Source organism: Juglans regia, chromosome 7, assembly GCF_001411555.2.
Source record: "Juglans regia cultivar Chandler chromosome 7, Walnut 2.0, whole genome shotgun sequence".
Classification (NCBI taxonomy): domain Eukaryota; kingdom Viridiplantae; phylum Streptophyta; class Magnoliopsida; order Fagales; family Juglandaceae; genus Juglans; species Juglans regia.
The window spans coordinates 31,017,505-31,036,407 of record NC_049907.1 but is presented as its reverse complement, the minus strand read 5'-3'; the positions used below and the strand labels follow the sequence as shown (position 1 = coordinate 31,036,407).

General features: G+C 36.9%; 1 protein-coding gene and 1 non-coding gene across 2 annotated transcripts; one reads left to right on the top strand and one right to left on the bottom strand.

Moving 5' to 3' along the window:
• Window positions 1-942: 942 nt before the first annotated feature.
• LOC118349142 lies at window positions 943-1,049 on the bottom strand. Its single transcript, XR_004802132.1, has one exon. It is a non-coding gene; the product is annotated as a small nucleolar RNA R71 (small nucleolar RNA).
• A 607-nt stretch (window positions 1,050-1,656) lies between these two features.
• On the top strand, window positions 1,657-2,259 carry LOC108979430. Its single transcript, XM_018950106.1, has one exon. The coding sequence runs from the start codon at window positions 1,657-1,659 to the stop codon at window positions 2,257-2,259; it is 603 nt and encodes a 200-aa protein (XP_018805651.1).
• The last annotated feature ends 16,644 nt before the right edge of the window (window positions 2,260-18,903 follow it).

Genomic DNA, 18,903 nt, shown 5'->3' with positions numbered 1-18,903 from the left:
AGGGATTTTTATCATCAACTAGGGATAATTGGAATTTTATAACAAGGAAGAATAAATTGTGTGGGATTTGCTAGGTGAAATCAAACGCTCTAGATCTATTCTTATTATCTTTAAATTCTTAATTTTAATGCTATTTTCTTCAGTTTAATTTAGATAATCTATTCTTCAAATTTCGGTTTTCCAAATTGTAATTAATTTAGTAAATTTCAATACTCAATAGCATAGTTATTCCTTGTAGGTTCGACATCTAAATTAAAACACTTTACTACTTGTTACGATTCTGTACCTTTGCAGATATTTTCAGCACAAGAAGTTTTTGGCACTGTTGCTAGGGAATAGCTACTTGTTATTGATATTGATACTAGCTAGATTTTTACTACTTTGGATTTTATTTGATTGGTTTAAATTAGATCTCAGTTTGATTTTTCTTTTTAGGAATTAGAAGTGCATGCTCCGATCTAAATCATTAGAGCATACACTTTTTGATCTCAAGATTGAAAGAACATTACGTCGGATCAATAAAGAGAAAAAGAAAGAGGTTGCCACATCTAACTTTAATATGACCAACTAGGAGCACAATGCATTAAGAGACTATGCTATGCCCTCTATCAATGGGGCGATATCTAGTATAAGGCGACTAGCTATACAAGCCAATAACTTTGAGATCAAGCCAGCCATCATTCAAATGATTCAACAAACCGTCTAGTTTGGGAGCTATCACAAGAGAATCCTAATGTCCATATTGTAAATTTCGTAGAACTTTGTGATACTTTTAAACACAGCAGAGTGACAGATGATGCAATTTGATTGAGACTTTTTCCTTTCTCACTTAGGGAAAAAACAAAAGCTTGGTCAAACTCTTAGCTGCCTGGCATCATCACCACCTAGGAGGAGTTGGCACAAAAATTCTTAGCAAAATATTTCCCTCCGGCCAAGACAACGAAGTTAAGGGATGATATCACTACCTTCACCCAATTTGAAGGTGAATTATTATATGAGTCATGGGAGAGATACAATGATTTATTGCGCAAGTGTCCACATCATGACCTCCCAGCCTGGCTTCAAGTACAGACATTTTACAATGGTTTGGGACCCACAAATCAATCTATGGTTGATGTAGACAAATGAGGAGCATTAATGAGTAAGACCTATGAAGCCGCATATGAACTTCTGGAAGAGTTGGTGTCTAACAACTATTAGTGGGCTGTAGAGAGAGCAATGCCAAAGAAGGCGGCCAGCGTCGTTGAGCTTGACTCTATGTCTGCAATTGCGGCCCAGTTGGCAAATCTATCCAAAGAACTAGGTAAAATGAATGTTAATGCTATTCAAACTAATATTGTTTGTGATCATTGCGTAGGAAATCATTCAAGTGTAGATTGCCAAGTGGGGAATCCTTTTGCCCAACCGAGTTATGAACAAGCCCATTACGTGTCCAATTTTCAATGTCAAAATAATCCTTATTCAAACACGTTCAATCCCGAATGGAGAAATCACCCTAACATTTTATGGAGCAATAATCAAGTGTCGGTTAGACCACCTCAATAGTTTCCACAGTAAGAGAAGAAGCCAACACTTGAAGATATGATTATGCAGTACATGCAAAACAATTCGGCTTCAATCCACAATCTTGAGACACAAATCGGTTAGCTCTCAAACATGTTTACCGAAAGGACAAGAAGGATTTTACCGAGCAACACTGTGACCAATCTGAAAGAACATGTCAAAGTCATAACATTGAGAAGTGGATGGACATATGACCAGCCACAAACATTAAATACCGAGCGAGATGAAGAAGTTGCCAAAAACTTGAAGTCTGAGATGAAGGAACCTCAGTCCGAGGTGAAAGCTGCAGAGCAGGATGCAATCAACCAACAATTTGAGAAGATTAAAGGGAATAAAGGGGTTGCAAAACCCAAGAAATCCAAGGAGCTTATATCTGAAACTTATTCTCCTTCAATTTATGATCTACCAATTCCTTTTCTACAAAGATCAAGAAAAAATAAGGATATATTATCAAAGAAGCGGAAGTTGGAGGAGCATGAGACTATGATGCTGATCAACGAGAGCAGTGCAATTTTACAAAAGAAGCTGTCGCTTAAGTTGAAAGATCTAGGAAACTTCACGATCCCTTACACTATAGGAAATTCATATTTTGATAATGCTTTATGTGACTTAGGGGCAAGTATTAATCTAATGCCCCTCTATATTTTCAGGAAACTAGGTCTTGGAGAAGCAAAGCCGACCACCATCTCTCTATAGTTAACAAACAGATCTATTAAATACCCAAGAGAACTCATTGATGACGTACTGGTGAAAGTTGATAAGTTCATCTTCACGACAGACTTCATTGTACTCGAGGAGGGCACGGAGCAGGTCACTTTTGACGTATTTAAATCTATAGAATTCCCTTCTAAGGTACGTTATTGTTTTCAATTAAGCAACCGAGATGTGCTCATGGCCGATGAGGCTTATGGAGCTGAATTTCCAAAGCTACCACTTAAGGAACCATCCAAGCTTGAACCCAAACTACTTCCATCAAATTTAAGGAACAAAGAGGCCGGGGAGATCTCCAAGGGATACACGGCTGCACTTTCAAGAAAAATATTCAATTGGAAGACCAGAAAAAATAAATAAAAAAATCAGGGAAACATCTCTTACCTTCTCTCATTCTTTGCTTTAGTTTTTCTTCATTTTTTCCATTGAGAACAAAGTGATATTTAAGTTTGGGGGGAAAGGATATTATTTTATTTATATAAAATAATAATAATAATAATAATAATAATAATAATAAAATAATAATAATAATAATGATAAAAACAATATGGTTTGATGAATAAAAAGCCTATAATAAGAATATGATTGAAATTGATTATAATTTTTAGGAAAAATCCTCATTGCTTAAGTCTAGTTGTTAATTCTTTACTTGATCTTACTTAATTTGATATTTTCTATATTCAATGAATGCTTCTTATAATCATTAATCGTTTTGCATACCTAAAGAAATTTTATGTGAATTTGTATGGTCTCAACTTACTCTAGAACTTGTTTGATTACACTAGAGGCAAAATCCTAAACAAAATATTACTGGGAAAATGATTAAAGCATTTTTTTTTTTGGAACGATTGAGCCTTTCAAACTTACCTGTTTATTATCGTTATCCCTAGTCACCCCTTTGAGCTTTATTGAATTATATTTTGGCCTTATATTTTTCTTTCTTCTAAACCTCATATTCCCTACCATATTTAAGCTTAAACACTGATTTTCTTACCTTTCAAGAGAATTAAGTTTACACAAAGTCACAGACTCACAAGAGCATGAAAGGCAAGAGATGTAGAAGGTCTACAAGTAAAGTTAATTATAGCCATATTATCAAAATCATAAGTTTGGGGTGTGAAAAGTCAACTTGTCTACTGTGTGGCCAACAAGAAAAGGTTGATGAGAGTCACCCACAAAGGTAGTCGAAAAGGTACGGAATTCTTTCATGAAACAAAAAGAAAGAAAAGAAAAGAAAATGCCCAACCTGCCGAATAGAGAGGTAAAGAGAGACATACTTGAAAATACAATAAAGAGAGGTATGTCGAGAGATTCAAAAGGATTGAAAAGAGATGTTTGTGTTAGAAGTGAGAATGCTCTATTTATTCTGTTGGTGTTCAAACTTAAGTTCTCTTACTTTATTTGAATCCTACATTTTCTTTGTAGCCCTCACCCTCACCCTAGCCTTACATTACAAGCTTAATAAAGACTTATTGATCCCTGGTGATAGTTTATATTCTACGTTAGTGGATAGTGATTTAAAAAGCAAGCCTATGGAGTGTATAGAGATCCATTATTTATTTACTTGTTTGCATAAAAATATCCGAAGAGCTAATGATGAAGTGAGAATGATGGGTATGCATGAATGTGAGGATTGATAATGTAGTGGAATTGAGTTTTGAATTAATTTTTGGATTTGATTGATCTAAAATTATTCATTTGAATTATAGACTTTAGTCAATCTTTGATGTAATAAATTTTATGAATCAAACCAATGCTTGTTTTAATTGTCTTTCTTTTCTTCTTTACTCGAGGGTGAGCAAAACTTAAGTTTGGGAGTATTTGATAAGGGTGATTTTTATGTGATTTTTATTACTCTTTTATCTATGAAAAATGTACGTTTTCCTTTAATTTTATTGATTTTATTTTATTTCTATATATTTTTCTTTATTTTCTTGGATTTGAATGAATGAGACGATTTTGTGCAAAAGGAAAGCATTTTGGTACAAAAGAAGAGATCACGGAGCCAGATCGATGAAAGGCAGCGAGATCTGAAGAGAGCTGAGGAGATTTAGGCGAGGAAACTCGTGACCAGAAGGAGCAACCAAAATTTGCAACCAGAAGGAGCGACCAGAATTCACGACAAAAGTTAGGCGACGAGCGAGATATTTTACCTTCTAGGCGAGAAGACTTGGCGCAAGGCTCCGGGTGACTAGATTGGGTGACCAGTCTAAACTGCCAACTTAAAAGACCAACCTAAACGACATCGTGGGTAACAAATAGTAAAGGCGAGCAGCTTTACTGCTCAGTAGGTTGGCAAGAGGGTTCTATCATCCCGGTCGGTAGTCTTTCCTTTCGGTAGGCGAGGAGACCAGTTATATTCAGCGCACATGGTATCTACCTGGTGGGACCCTTCCGAGTTCAGTAATCAATTTACTTGCTGACCACCAAATCCTCCCGAACTCTGTAAATCAAGCTGCTTATTACTGAATCTTCCATTTTAGATAATTTATGTTATTCTTGGAATAATTTCTTTTATGTTAACATTTATTTTTAGAAACTATTTTCCAAATCTTTAGCCTAGATTGTAGCCGCATTTATCATGTTTCCGCATTTGAAGTTTTGACATCTATTTAATCCCGGCTTGTGAGATGAAGAGAGGAGAGTCTAAGTTTTAGATTTCAATAGTCTAGAGTTTATCATTTAAGTTTCTTTTGAAGAGGTGGATCTGGAGGTTAGAGGCGAGAGTTGCATGCTTTATCAACTGACTCCAATGAAGAATACAAGTTTTATTATTTTTCTTTTCAGTTTCATTATAAACTAATTCTATTATCTAGATATTTGATGTAGTATAGCATTGAACACATAATTTATGTTATAAGTTATTTTATTTTCAATATTTCTATGATTGAGTGTTTATTTTTTATTCTTAATGCTTGCAATTTTCTAACTAATTATTGTTCGATCTATTGAATTGCAATGAGACTGAGATGTGATTTTTTATTAAAGTTTTAGGATTAAGCATCATTAGTTGACCGAAAGTAGAGAAACTTTATCGCTATTAGTATGATTTTTAAGAAAAATCCAAAAAACTTAATGAGTCTTTAATTAATTAAATTCACATAGAGATATGAAGTTATTAGTTGGAGATATTTTTGGTATTGCTCGAGAGAAAATATTGAATAGTTAAGGAATTTTTATCATCAACTTGGGATAATTGAAATTCTATAACAAAGAAGAATAAATTGTGTGGGATTTGCTAGGTGAAATTAAACGCTCTAGATCTATTATTATTATCTTTAAATTCTTAATTTTAATGCTATTTTCTTCAGTTTAATTTAGATAATCTATTTTTCAAATTTTGATTTTTCAAATAGTAATTAATTTAGTAAATTTCAATACTCTATAGCATAAATATTCCCTGTGGGTTCGACATTTTTTTTTAAAACACTTTACTACTTGTTACGATTCTGTGCACTTGCAGATATTCTCAACACAACAATCACTAATGGTCTCAACCCATCTTCTCTGCCTTATATTTAGATTCTTCTGACTGAACATGTACTTGAGGCTCTTGTCATCCGTGTATACCTTGCACTTTTCCCAATACAAATAGTTTCTCCAAATCTTCAATGTGAAAACCACAATAGCCAATTCTCTGCCATTTCTAAGTGATGACTCTTCCTTCCTGCATCAACACACATCCTAATCTCATCTTACAGGCATCACTGTAAAAGACATAAGGCTTATGTGGTTCATGTAAAGCCAACATAGGTGTTGAGGTTAATCTCTTATTCAGCTCCTGAAAACTTTTCTCACATTCCACACTCCAAACATACTTGGCATTTTTCCTTGTGAGTGCTGTCAAAGGGCTAGAGAGTTTAGAAAACCTTTCTACAAACCTCTGGTAGTATCCTGCTAATCCAAGGAAACTACGTATCTCATGGGCATTAGTTGGCCTTTGCTACTCTATTACAACGTCGATCGTAGCAGGGTCTACTGCCACTCCTTTACCAAAAATGACATATCCCAAAAATTTCACTTCTAGAAGCCAAAACTCGCACTTGCTAAGTTTTGCATAAAGTTGATGTTCTTGCAGCGTCTCCAACACAATCCTTAAATGCCTCCTACGTTCTTCATCACTTCGGGAATATATCAGTATGTCATCTATTAACATCTCTACAAAACTATCTAAGTACTGCCTGAAGATTCAATTAATCAATTCCATAAATGCTGCTGGAGCATTTGTTAATCCAAAAGGCATAACCAAGAACTTGAAATGTCCATCACGAGTTCAAAAGGCATTCTTAGATACGTCCTGATCCTTTATCTTGAGTTGGTGATATCCGGATCGTAGATCAATCTTCGAGAATACTGAAGCTCCTTGTAGTTGATCTAACAGGTCATCTATCCTTGGCAAGGGGTACTTGTTATTTACAGTCACCTTGTTCAAATCCCAATAGTTAATACACATCCTCAAAATCAAATCCTTTTTCTTGAAAAACAAGACCGGTGCTTTCCAAGGCGATGAACTAGGGCGAATAAAACCCTTTTCTAGAAATTTTTCAATTTGGACCTTGAGCCCCTTTAATTTTGTTGGGGCCATTCGTTATGGTGCCTTATGAACTGGGGCCATGGCCTGTTCAAGCTCAATCACAAATTTCGTTTCTCGGTCTAGGGGTAATCCAAGCAAATCATCAGCAAAAACTCTAGGAAAGTCTTTTATCATTGGGATTTCCTGGACTCCCTTAGGTTCCTCCATCGCGCTTGTCATCATTACAAGATAAGCAATAGCTCCGCTTGTCAAGCTCTTCTTGACTTGTCCAGCTGTTACCATCAATGGAACTAAACTAACAACTTCTCCCATATAACAGGTCCTATTCTTCGTAGGCAAGTCAAATACAACTTCTCTCCTTCAACAGTCTATCTTGGCGTAGTGCCTTGACAACCAATCTATTCCTAAGATTAGATCGAATTCCATTAAGTGGAAAACAATCAAGTCAATGGTCAAAGTTAGAATCGCGACTTCCAATGGACAACTCTTAACTACACGTGTGCATCCAATTATTTTTCTATATGGAATGGCTACCAGAACCCATTGAGATAAAGGTTCTGCATCTAGCTCACATCATTGCACACAACCAACAAAGACAAAAGATCTCGATGCTCCAGAATCAAACAGAGCACAAACCATGTGTTGCTTCAATTTAACCTTACCTAACAGGGTACTAGGGTTACTCAAAGATTCTCAAACACATACTAGCTATCAGCTAAGGCAAAGTTGGAAATATTACCAGTAATCACTCCCACATCTACCATCTCGTCAGCCTCCAGGTCTTCTTCTCCCAGTGTAATGGCATAGACCTTAACCTTCACAGGAGTCTTTGCTCTGCCACCTAGTGCTATTGCTCCTCCAGGCATGTTTTGTGGACAATCTCAGATCATGTGGTCAGTCGGACCACATCTGAAACAAGCTCCTATAGCTAGTCGACACTCGCCATTATGCCCTTTTCCGCAACGTCGACATGGTGGTGGAGTGACGGGTGCTGGGTTCCCGACTACTATGCCCTTCCCTTTGTTCAAGGTAGCGGGGACCTTTCTTTTCTCCATACTTGGGCTTGAGTGATCAGTCTTCGTTGCTCCGCTTCTGCTATAGAAGCGACATTGACCAGCTCTTGGAAATTCCCTATTTGTAGGCAGGCTACCTGTTTTCGAATACAGGGTTGCAAACCATCCTAAAACTTATTCGCTTGCATTTTCTCCGTACCGCAGATGAGGTGTGAATCTTACCTTGGGTCAAGTTTACAAAATCAAGGGCCTTAAATCGATCCCATGTGAGTGCAGCTAAATCTTCTAGCTCTCTAGTCAGCAACTGTCATTTTTTGTCCCACCATATACTGGCTTCTCCCTGAAGCATGTGTTCAGCATATTGGACCTTCTGTTCCTCCGTACATCCACTGATATCGAAGGTTCTCTCCAAATCCATGAGCCACTTATTAGCTCTTATAGGTTCTTTCGTTCCCATAAAATTAGGGTATCTATAAACCAAAAATTTCTCATACGGACATCCTTGATTTCCTCCTCTGGGCGGTTCTTGCCTAACATTCTGCATTTGTGCCATCTGATTGTGCACTACCTCAATCATCTGGCAAATAACTTTTGCTATTGCCTGTCCTCCTTCCAATGGAGGGTTTCCAGCCTCCTGGTCTCTATGTCTAGGAGAAGTATATCCTCATGCTAATTTCATACCATGGTTCTTTCTTTCTCTTGAAACGTACAAAACCATTGTAGGTTAGTCTCCTTCTTAAAGAAAGGCAATCTTCCTTCAACTTGCATTTGTGATCCTACACGTGTATCTTCCTTCTGTTTTCACTTCCTCCAAGATTCAAGCCTATAGCTATAAGATCCAAAGCCTATAACTACAAATCTCAAACCTAATTAGTGGTACCATGCATTCCTAGGACAATGTGTGGGTTTACCCAGAGACGTAATTGCTATGATACCAAAGCCTTAGTGACACTCCCAGCCCCCACTTGGGATTGGACGATGGCTAAAGCGTTGGAATATGCAACACAAGGCTACATACCCCACGTACATCACAGATAAGATGTAATGCACCTATGTATACTGGCAGTATGCAATATATGTTGCAGTGAGAAATTTAAAGTTAGTGTAAAACTAAGCAATGCCTAAAGCAGTTGCAGTAGCACATGGTACCATAAGACTAAACATAATTCAAACATTGTCTTAACATAACATGCTTTTCAAAAGTACCAGATAATATATTCATTGTCTCCCAAAATATAAGTACTAGCTCCCAAAACAAGGGACCAATCTCAAAAGGCCTCAAATCATGAGACAGGGAACTTCACTAGCACTAAGGTCCCTTTGCTAGTGAGACTTAAGAAAATACCCCTAGTCCTCAGGGGCTCAGGTTCTATGTAACACCCGAACCCAATCAAGCTCAATTTTATTTATTTTGTTTTAGTTTATTTTATTTTTCTACATGTTTATTTTTTTTTCCCGCACGTTTCATTTTGTTTTCTTCTCTTTGGGTCTTTATTTCTTAACTCCCGTAGGTTTTCCTCTCGTCCACTCCATGCACACACACGACACATCTGCACGCACGTCTCTCTCTTCGCTCTCTAGGGTTTTATTTTTTTTTATTTTGGTCATCCTTTCATCTGTATATTTGCCCATTCTTCATCCTCAATAAAAACCTAGAGTGCCGCTTCTTCTTTTTCACACCTCAACCTCCTTCACCGTGAGCCCTTCCCCATAGCGCAGCTGTGCAGCACCTGAACCATTGCCCCAAACGAGCCAAGCCTGCATCGCAACACGGTATAACCCGTGGCGCCGCTGCACAGATCACCCACTGCACCGTAGTGCAACGCGAAGACAACCGCGCAGCATCCCAGCCACTGCCACGACCGAGCCCAGCCTGAAACACTTGAATCACATCTCGCACGATGGAAACCACCATGTTTGTCGCTACTCTGCCCTGCACCTCTGCACCAAGCCACTGATATGCTTTGGGACGTGAAGGACTCTGTTTTTACACGCCGAAACAAGGGAAGCATCCCCACCATGAGCCACGTCGTCAGCCCCCGCAACTTCAACACCACTGCCATCAAAAGATGCTGGAGGACAAGCCTCCACCTTCAAACACTACCAGGTCGACGCCCAGCTCCCAGACCGTCACAAGCCTTGCTGCCCCACGGTGAGTTTTCGTCCTCTTTCACGCCGAGCTCTCTCTCCGTCCCTTTCTCTTTCTGTGTGAGGTCTCTCGCTCATCTCTCTCTCTCTCTCTCTCTCTCTCTCTCTCTCTCTCTCTCTCTCTCTCTCAGTGCCTCACCACCGTGACCTTCTTCGCCGCGTTGCGCGCAGCTCCTCCCTTTGCAGTGAGTACCTCGCGCCCCTGTTCTCAAGGATATTTGCACCGAGACTGCATGAATGCGTTTCCAGCCTACGTAATTTATATTTTTGCATAGTATTTGAATAAGGAATTACAGCTTTACCCTTTTTATTGAATGTGTTCAAGTTGATATTTTTTATTATATTAAGTCTATTTTTTTTCGTGGTTTATACGGGTGGTATAAGAAAATTTTACAGAAATTAATAGGATTTTCAATTGTACGTTTGGTAGCAAATTATTTTAGTAATTGTGTATTTTTTCTTTTAAACATTTAAATTACGATTAAAGCTATTTGTTTATTATTATTTAACGAAATTTTTACTTGTACTTACCTTAAATCGCTTAAGTATTTTATCATGTTATTAAGTAAAGGTTTATTTTAAGAGTAAACAATATTGGTGTAATGTTATTTCTACATTTTAGATATATTTTAGTCTATTTAATAATAGTTATGGTGTATTTTAAAATATTTTGGGATAATTATGTTACTCAGTATTAAACTTCAGAAGTTGTTTTCATTAATAAATAGGTCTAACTTTTAAATATTTTAGTCATAGTATTAAATTAGCATTGACGATTTTAGAAAGTGATGATTGGTAATTTTAGGTTTTGAGGAATTAAATAGGTTATTTTATAAACTTAGGATTAAATATCGAAATACGTGATTAATTAGAAATTTATGAGAATTACGTGATTATTTTATAGGTGACGATTAATTATTGTCCGACATTTTTGAGGAATTTTGAAAAAACTAAGAGGTTCAGGTAAGCGGGGTTCCTATGCTAGACTTTGCATTAAAATAAAATGAGCTGAGGTTATTTTTGGAAAATATACATATTTGATGTTGAAAAGAAGTTTGAACTGCCTCAGCTATTTGTTCTGCATTACTCATGAGATTCTGTTTAAGAAGAAATTATTTTCTGTCATGACTGGTGTAGACATGAGCTTATTTTTGACATTCTGTTTCTGAACTTTGAAAAAGAGAGCGAATATGAAATTTTGTGCATAAATTATGTTGTGTTATGATTTTGTTCTGTTATGAAGATTTTCTGTACTCTGATATGATCTGATGTGATTTCTGAAAACCTATGGCATAACATTCTGTTTCTGTTTCTGTTCCATTTTGACCTCACCACTGGTGTAAAACTGTGACCTCTGTTTGGGTTGGTACCAAATTTTCTGTTTCTGGTGCACCCACTTTGGAAACAAAGTGGTTTTCTGCATGGTCTTTCCTATGTGCACATTCGAGGCTCCGAGAAAGAATAAGGAGAATATTCACATTCTGTTTCTACTAGGTTAGCTACCGGGGTTTGCACAACCCTACCACGGAGGTTAAACATGGTATTTGTTCTGATATGATAAGATAAGATGTGATGTTTCAGTTTATGCTATGCCAGAGGGATTTTGATTATGAATATTTTCGAACTTTCGCTCTGATATTTTTGATAATATGTTCTGACGCTGCATTTTGAAAACATTATTCTGATTCTGCATTCTAAAAGAAATATTTTTGTTCTGCATTCTGAACTCTGTAAATGCTCATGTTTACACACTAGTATATGTCCTCTGCTTACTGAGTTGTTGATAACTCACCCCTTATCTCCATATATTTTTCAGATATTTTTTAAGATTCAACTGGAGAACAAGAGTAGAAAGTTTTAGCAGGTGTGATGATCAGAGTGGAATAAGTGCCCGAGAGTACAAGTGCTTATTTGAGAGTCGTAGTTAGTAAACCGAATTTATGTTTCGGATATTTTGATTTGATGAGTTAAGGATAGTTTCGAATTTTAGAGAGTCTTTAATTTATGGTATTGAGATTTTCTTTATTTTCCCTATGTAGGAACTTAGATATTTTGATTGATTAAATTGATTAATATTTTATTAGATTTTTCAGATTTTATAGTTGTACTATTTAAGTTGATTTGAGGTATTAAGAGTTAACTCTCCGGACCTCCGGGAACGGGGCGTTACATTCTAGAAGTTTCAAACTAGAGGCAACTTCTTTGGCCTCCACTAAGGAATCCTTTGCTTGATTCAGGTATCCGGTTACAAAATCCAAATGGTCCTTAATCGTAGAGGCTCTTTCGGTCTCAGTTTCATCTTTGTCCTTATTGAGTGCTTCCAAAAGGTCCCTAAGGCATTGGGCCGTGACTTTCAATAGAGCAGCCATAAAGTCATAGCGGGCCTCTATGGTGAATTTGTCTTCCATTAACTCATTTATCATGTCGATGATCTGGGTACCTGTCACAACTTTTACTATTTTGGGTGGGGAATGGTAGTGAAAACTACCACAATGAGATTTCGAGAAATCTCATAAAGTAAACATATAACATACAACAGTCAACATAAGCATATAAATGGCAAATCATGGGATGCATATGGACATGTACTTGACATATGCATTTGACCTTTTTCAAAAGACATGTAACAGAGATCCTTAGACTCTTAAGAAAAATATATTTGCATCATTTTCATGTTGATCTTTACACATTCATATCATATCATTTCATGTGAGCTCATGGCCTTGTTCATTTCAAATAACATTTGGTGGACACATCACGACTCCCCTATGCACCGTGTGTTCCTACTAGTTATAGCACCACCAACGGTCCTTACACTGTGGTTAATACGTCTTATTCATATACAATATAACATGACAGTACTTAGTCGAGTTATTTGCCTTAGTCATGACATTCACTAGCGTTAGGTGCTACCTCTCTCCGGCATCATTTCCAAAAAGATCCATTCGAGGTACGCCGATGGTTCTTTGTCGACCTAAGATTTACCACTCCATTCTTAAGTACTCCACAGTGGATAGAGGAGTTCTACTAGGATATTCCCCCATCCTAGCATTTGGGGTCGTGATAAAACATGTACTTGACTTTTGAAATGATTATCATTCATCCTAAATGCATGTGACATGAGACTTAAGACGTACTTTTCCTTACACATGACATGTAATGTATGTAATGTCGTGTATGCAAGAACAAGCATAACACAATTGGATCATGGGATGGTAACATATGAGCATGGCATGATACATGGACAAAATCTGAAGCATATTACACATGGAACATCAAAACACTTAATCCAAACATACACAAACATTCTTGGCTGAAACTTATAGGGTTCATTAGCATATGAAATTCATTTCAATCATGGACCAAATCCGAACTACAATGGACTATAGATCATGGCAAAGATAATCACATAATCTGAATCATGAAAACATATCAAATCATCACACAAACTGAAACCCTAATCTCTAGCCGAAACCCTAATCACTTCAAATCATGGCGTATCATCATGCAGACTGAAACATATAATCATGGCATGTTCTTATACAAATCACAACAAGATATTTGTTCACAAAATCAAGAAATAACAAACATACACAATACCAAACAATGTGAAAGATTCACACAAGTATATACATACATTAACCGAAAATAGGTTGAGGGTTTACTTACAAAATACTTCAAATATTCACTAGCAAGCTGTAATAGAGTGATACAACTTGTTAGAACAAGGTTCTAACCCTAATCCATGTGTTATGGAATTTCTAGTGTTGGTTGTTCACTTGAAGTGAGACTTTAAGCATTCGGTTCAAGGGCTTAGAACACATGGATGAACATGTAGGTAGTGTCATGGCCGAATGCTTTAAGGATGTGAGTCCTCAATCATTTCGGTCTCCCCCTTGGAAAATCATAGGTTATTTCAAGGAAGAAATAACCCATTCGTGTGAGTGCCTACGTGATATGAATCCACAGGAATGGAATCCCTTGAACCCACAATCAATTTGAAAACTCTCCAAGAAAGTCAAAATCAAGTCAATGGATGGAGAATCTAGACCCGATGAGAATTCGTTTCAAGAACCCAGATTACAAAGAAGGAACACCACAAAGATTGTGATTTACCTTTGATAAATTCAAAAGTTCAATTAAAAACAAGAGGAGATAAACTCAATTCACAATGAATAAATTTGTCAAATTTCATAAACTTATTAACATGAGGCAACAAAGAGTATTTAAACTAAAACCTAATTAAAACCCTAGCCAAAATAAAGCCCATTTTACCCAAAATTCCCCTAGATGAACAGTGTCGCGGCTACAGTAACCTCTTGAAACCCTAGTTCCTAAAAAGTAACTTTCCAAATAAGCACTTGGCCAAAATACAAGGCCTTCCCAAAAACCCTAGTTCGTAAGAAATAATAAATAACATGCCCTTGAATAGATGTCCCCCTTAAGTCATTCTCATAATAAATCTAATTATTCTAAACTAATAAAATAAGTCATTTAAATGAATTAAACAAGTTGAAAGCCTTCAAGTGCCCAAACCCTTCAAGTCATGTTGTTACCCTCTTTCATAGTTTATCAAATGAATCAAAACTAAATCTTCATCCTTTAAGCCCATCTTGAATGTTGGGCTCTTGCTAAACACGTTCCAAGTGGATTGCATTAAGTCTTGCATTGCCTCCTCCTTGATCTTCTTGGCCCTTGAACTTGAAATTGGTTCATCTGGAACTTGAAAAATATCTTTAAGACTAGGCCTACCTTGGTTCTCATCATTCCTCCCCTCCTCAAGAGGATTCGACCCGAATCTCCACCTGGATCAAAGGGAAAAATGTCACTAACATTGAAAATAGCATAAACATGATACTCACCTGGAAGATTCATTTGACATGCATTATTATTAATTTGTTTAAGAATTTGGATCAAAGGGAAAAATGTCACTAATATTGAAAATAGCATAAACATGATACTCACCTGGAAGATCCATTTGACATGCATTATCATTAATTTGTTTAAGAATTTGGAAAAGTCCATCCAAGCTACTCTTGTCATCAACTGGTAAAGACAATTTCAATATGTGAATATGAAGAAGTAGTATGCATGGTCTTATTATATGCAAACTCTAATAAGGGCAAATGATACTCCCGCAAACGTCCATGTAACAATTCAATAAATGACAAATGATACTCCCACAAATGTTCATGAAACACATTAATGAATGACAAATGACACTTCCACAAACGTTCATGCAACACGTCAATAAATGGCAAATGATACTCCCACAAACATTTATGCAACACATCAAAAGTCTTCCTTACACCAAAGTTACCCAACAAACCACCATGTCTATCACACACAAGCAACTTAAGCATAAAATTGGTAGGCACACAAAATCTATTCTCTCTAAACAAGTACCAATCTAGTTTATAGAACATACCAAACAATGTTTTCTCACATGTTCCATACACACTAGCATAGTCATCATTATTAGCATGCAATTCCTTATCATATTCAAGTCTCAACAATTTTGCATCTAAAATGAAGACAAGGACATATCTTCTTGCTAAAGCATCAACCACAAAATTTTTCATACCTTGTGTGTATTTGAATACATGAGGAAAAGTCTTAATACAATCCTCCCGCTTAGCACGCATTCTAGTCAACAACTTACCTTATCCCTTCAAGTGTGTCAATGACTCATGTTCTTCAAAGAAAGCTCGGTTAGGAATTGTCACACCTGGCACAAAATCAATGTAGTACTATATCTCCCTAATAGATGGCAATCTACTAAACACACCGCTAGGAATCATGACCTCATATCCCTGCAATAAAGAAACAACAACACTAGGCAAAGAGTCGTTAAATTCATTAGTATAAAAGCTTGTCTTAGCATAAAAACTCACTTTTGTCTTTCTGTTTCTCTCTGTAATTTCTCTTTCTTTTTCCTCTCGTGGATCCACTCTTTTTTCTTGACTCTCAGCCACCTCTGTATTTTCTTTTTCACTCTCTATTTCTCTTGATGTTTCGGCCTCATTCTCTTTTTTCATCTCACTTTCTTTTTCCTTCCCACTCTCTTTTTTTCTTTCCCTATCCTCTTTTTTTGAACTCTCACCCTTACAATTGTTTCTCAACTCATTCTCTCTTTTTCTCGAGGTTTCAGTCTCACCCTCATCTTTTCCCTTAGGTGGTTCGGTTTTCCCCTTTGTTACAGCTTGATCATTTTTGTCCCACTTTGGTTTCCAAGGAGTACTAGAAACCAAAGTATACCTTGATGTATCATTTCTTTTCAACTGCCTCTCCACCTTCATAGCCATGTGTACCATGTCCTCTACGTCCACATAATGTTGCAACTCAGCTACATTGGCCATCTCCCTATTCAACCCATTTAAAAATCTAGCCATCGTGGCCTCCCGATCTTCCACTACATTAGCCCGAATCATAGCCACCTCCATCTCCTTATGGTAATCATCTACACTCCTAGACCCCTGTGTAAGATTTTGTAGTTTTTGGTAGAGGTCTCTATAGTAGTGGCTAGGTACAAATCTCCGCTTCATGATAGCTTTCAACTCTCTCCAAGTTTCTACAGGCCTCTCAAGATTCCTCCTCCTATTGGTCACTAATTGGTCCCACCAAATACTAGCATAATCAATAAACTCTGTGACGCCCCCAGATTCCGCTTGGGATCAAACGGACATTTGAAGCGTCGGGACATGCAACACAAGCTTACCTGCCCCCGTTCATGACATATAAGATGCAATATTCCTAACAAGCATCTAGCATTATGCAATATTTGCAGCAGATAATTTTTTATTTTTTTTTTAGCAATACTATGCACCAAACTTATAATATCTCAAATACTTACAACATACTTCATACATAAAGACATACTAAACAACTGAAATCACAACACTAGTTCAAAATGGTATTGAACAAAAGAGTGCTGGAGATTGAACTCCACAAAATACAAGTAGTAACCTAAGGCAACTACATCTAAGTCACACCATCGCTTAGTCGACCATTTCCAGTTGGTCAATTTTCGGTTCTCCTTCAGATCCTGTAACAAAATCTACCATTTGGGGGAAATGGTAGTTGAGACTACCACGGTGAGATTTGATTACAAATCTCAGCAAGTTAACAAGAAACTTCCGCACAGGTTAATGATACATGCATGGCAATAAAAGCATGAATGCATAATCAAATCATAAGTAATCATAGCATATCTTGACATACAACATAACATAACTGGTATAACTTAAACTGAAACTGAAGCTTAGCATGAACGTGACTTGAAACATAACATGGACTTGAAACATAGCATGAACGTGAACTTGAAACATAACATGGACTTGAAACATAGCATGAGCGTGAACTTGAAATATAACATGAACGTGAACATGCATAATTTGAACATGAATTTGAAACATAACATGAACCTGAGCATTACACAACATAAATGCGACCTTGGAACATAACGTAAACGTGAACATAACATAACATGAACTTGAAACATATTCTTGTCTCATGGGATTACCATGATTGCGTGAACGTAAACTTGAACGTAACATAACGTGAAACATGACTTGAACGTGAAATGCATGAACTTGGAATCTTTTTCAATAAACTTAATCATAAAGTGACCATATGGGTGCTACACAGGTCCCCTTGAGCCGTGTGTCCCTGCCGATTACCGCAACACAGGTGTCTAAACCAGCTGTGAGTGCGTTAATACGTACTCCACAGCTGTTGTGGCCCCACGTATTCTACGTGTCACAATTGCTATGTCTCACGTAGTGTATGCTCCACAGTTGTTGTGGCCCCATACTTCATACTCCATAATTGTTGTGGCCCTATGAATTGTTTGTGTCACACTTGCTGTAGACACACGTAACATAATGTGTGGCTTCATCGGCGTTAGTGTCTGGCGCGCTCCGGTGACCAGCTAGTTAGGCCCCATTCCCAACCTGTTGACTGTACTTCGTCAACCCAGGGAATTTCACACCTATTTAGACACTCCAGCGTGAACAAAGGAGTTCCACTAGGATATTACCCCATCCTAGCGCTTAGGGTCGTGATTGACATGAATAACTTAACCGGCATACATGACATTTGGTAACGTGGCGTGACATGAACGTGACATAAAAGATAAAAGTCCTGACGTAGCGTAACGTGACATGAACGTAAGATGACAAGCATGATATACTTTGAGACATAAATGTAATAGAAAATATTTCATAACATGGTGTACATGTAACAGACAATATTTCGTGACATGGTATAACATGTAACAGATAATATTTCATAACATGGCATAATATGTGAAAGTGAATGTTATGTGACATGATATACATATAACAAATGACATACGTAATGTGACATACTTGCAACAGATAGTAACATGTGATAGAATAAATTATGTAACAGATAAGATTTTTGTGACAGAATAATTCGTGTAATAGATAAACATATGATGGAATGGCATGGCATCTATAACAACATATGAACATAAACTGTAGTTCTCTTACCCATCACACATACACGGTAAACTGATAGTAAGTTAAGAGTTAACTTACCTCAATCGTCGCGTTCTAAGAGTGTATAGCGCGAAACACGAGGAACTGTAAGAGGGTATTCCAAAAGTTAGAAATTAATTACTAACAATTAGAAATGTGAAAATCGACAACTGAGAGTAAAATTACCATTTTACCCTCTATATGTTTGAAAATGACCATTTGACCCCTAACTTAAAGATTTCACATCCTAACTCCAAAAATTACCAAAATTTACATTCCTGATGTAAGTTTGTCCTAGACTCACATAACAACTCGGAACAATTTAAAACCAATCACAATTATGAAAAGCTCACAATGGCCGAAACATTGATAGACCATTTCTTTTGGTTTTGGTTGCAATTTCTATCATCTTCAAAACCCATGATTAAACCAA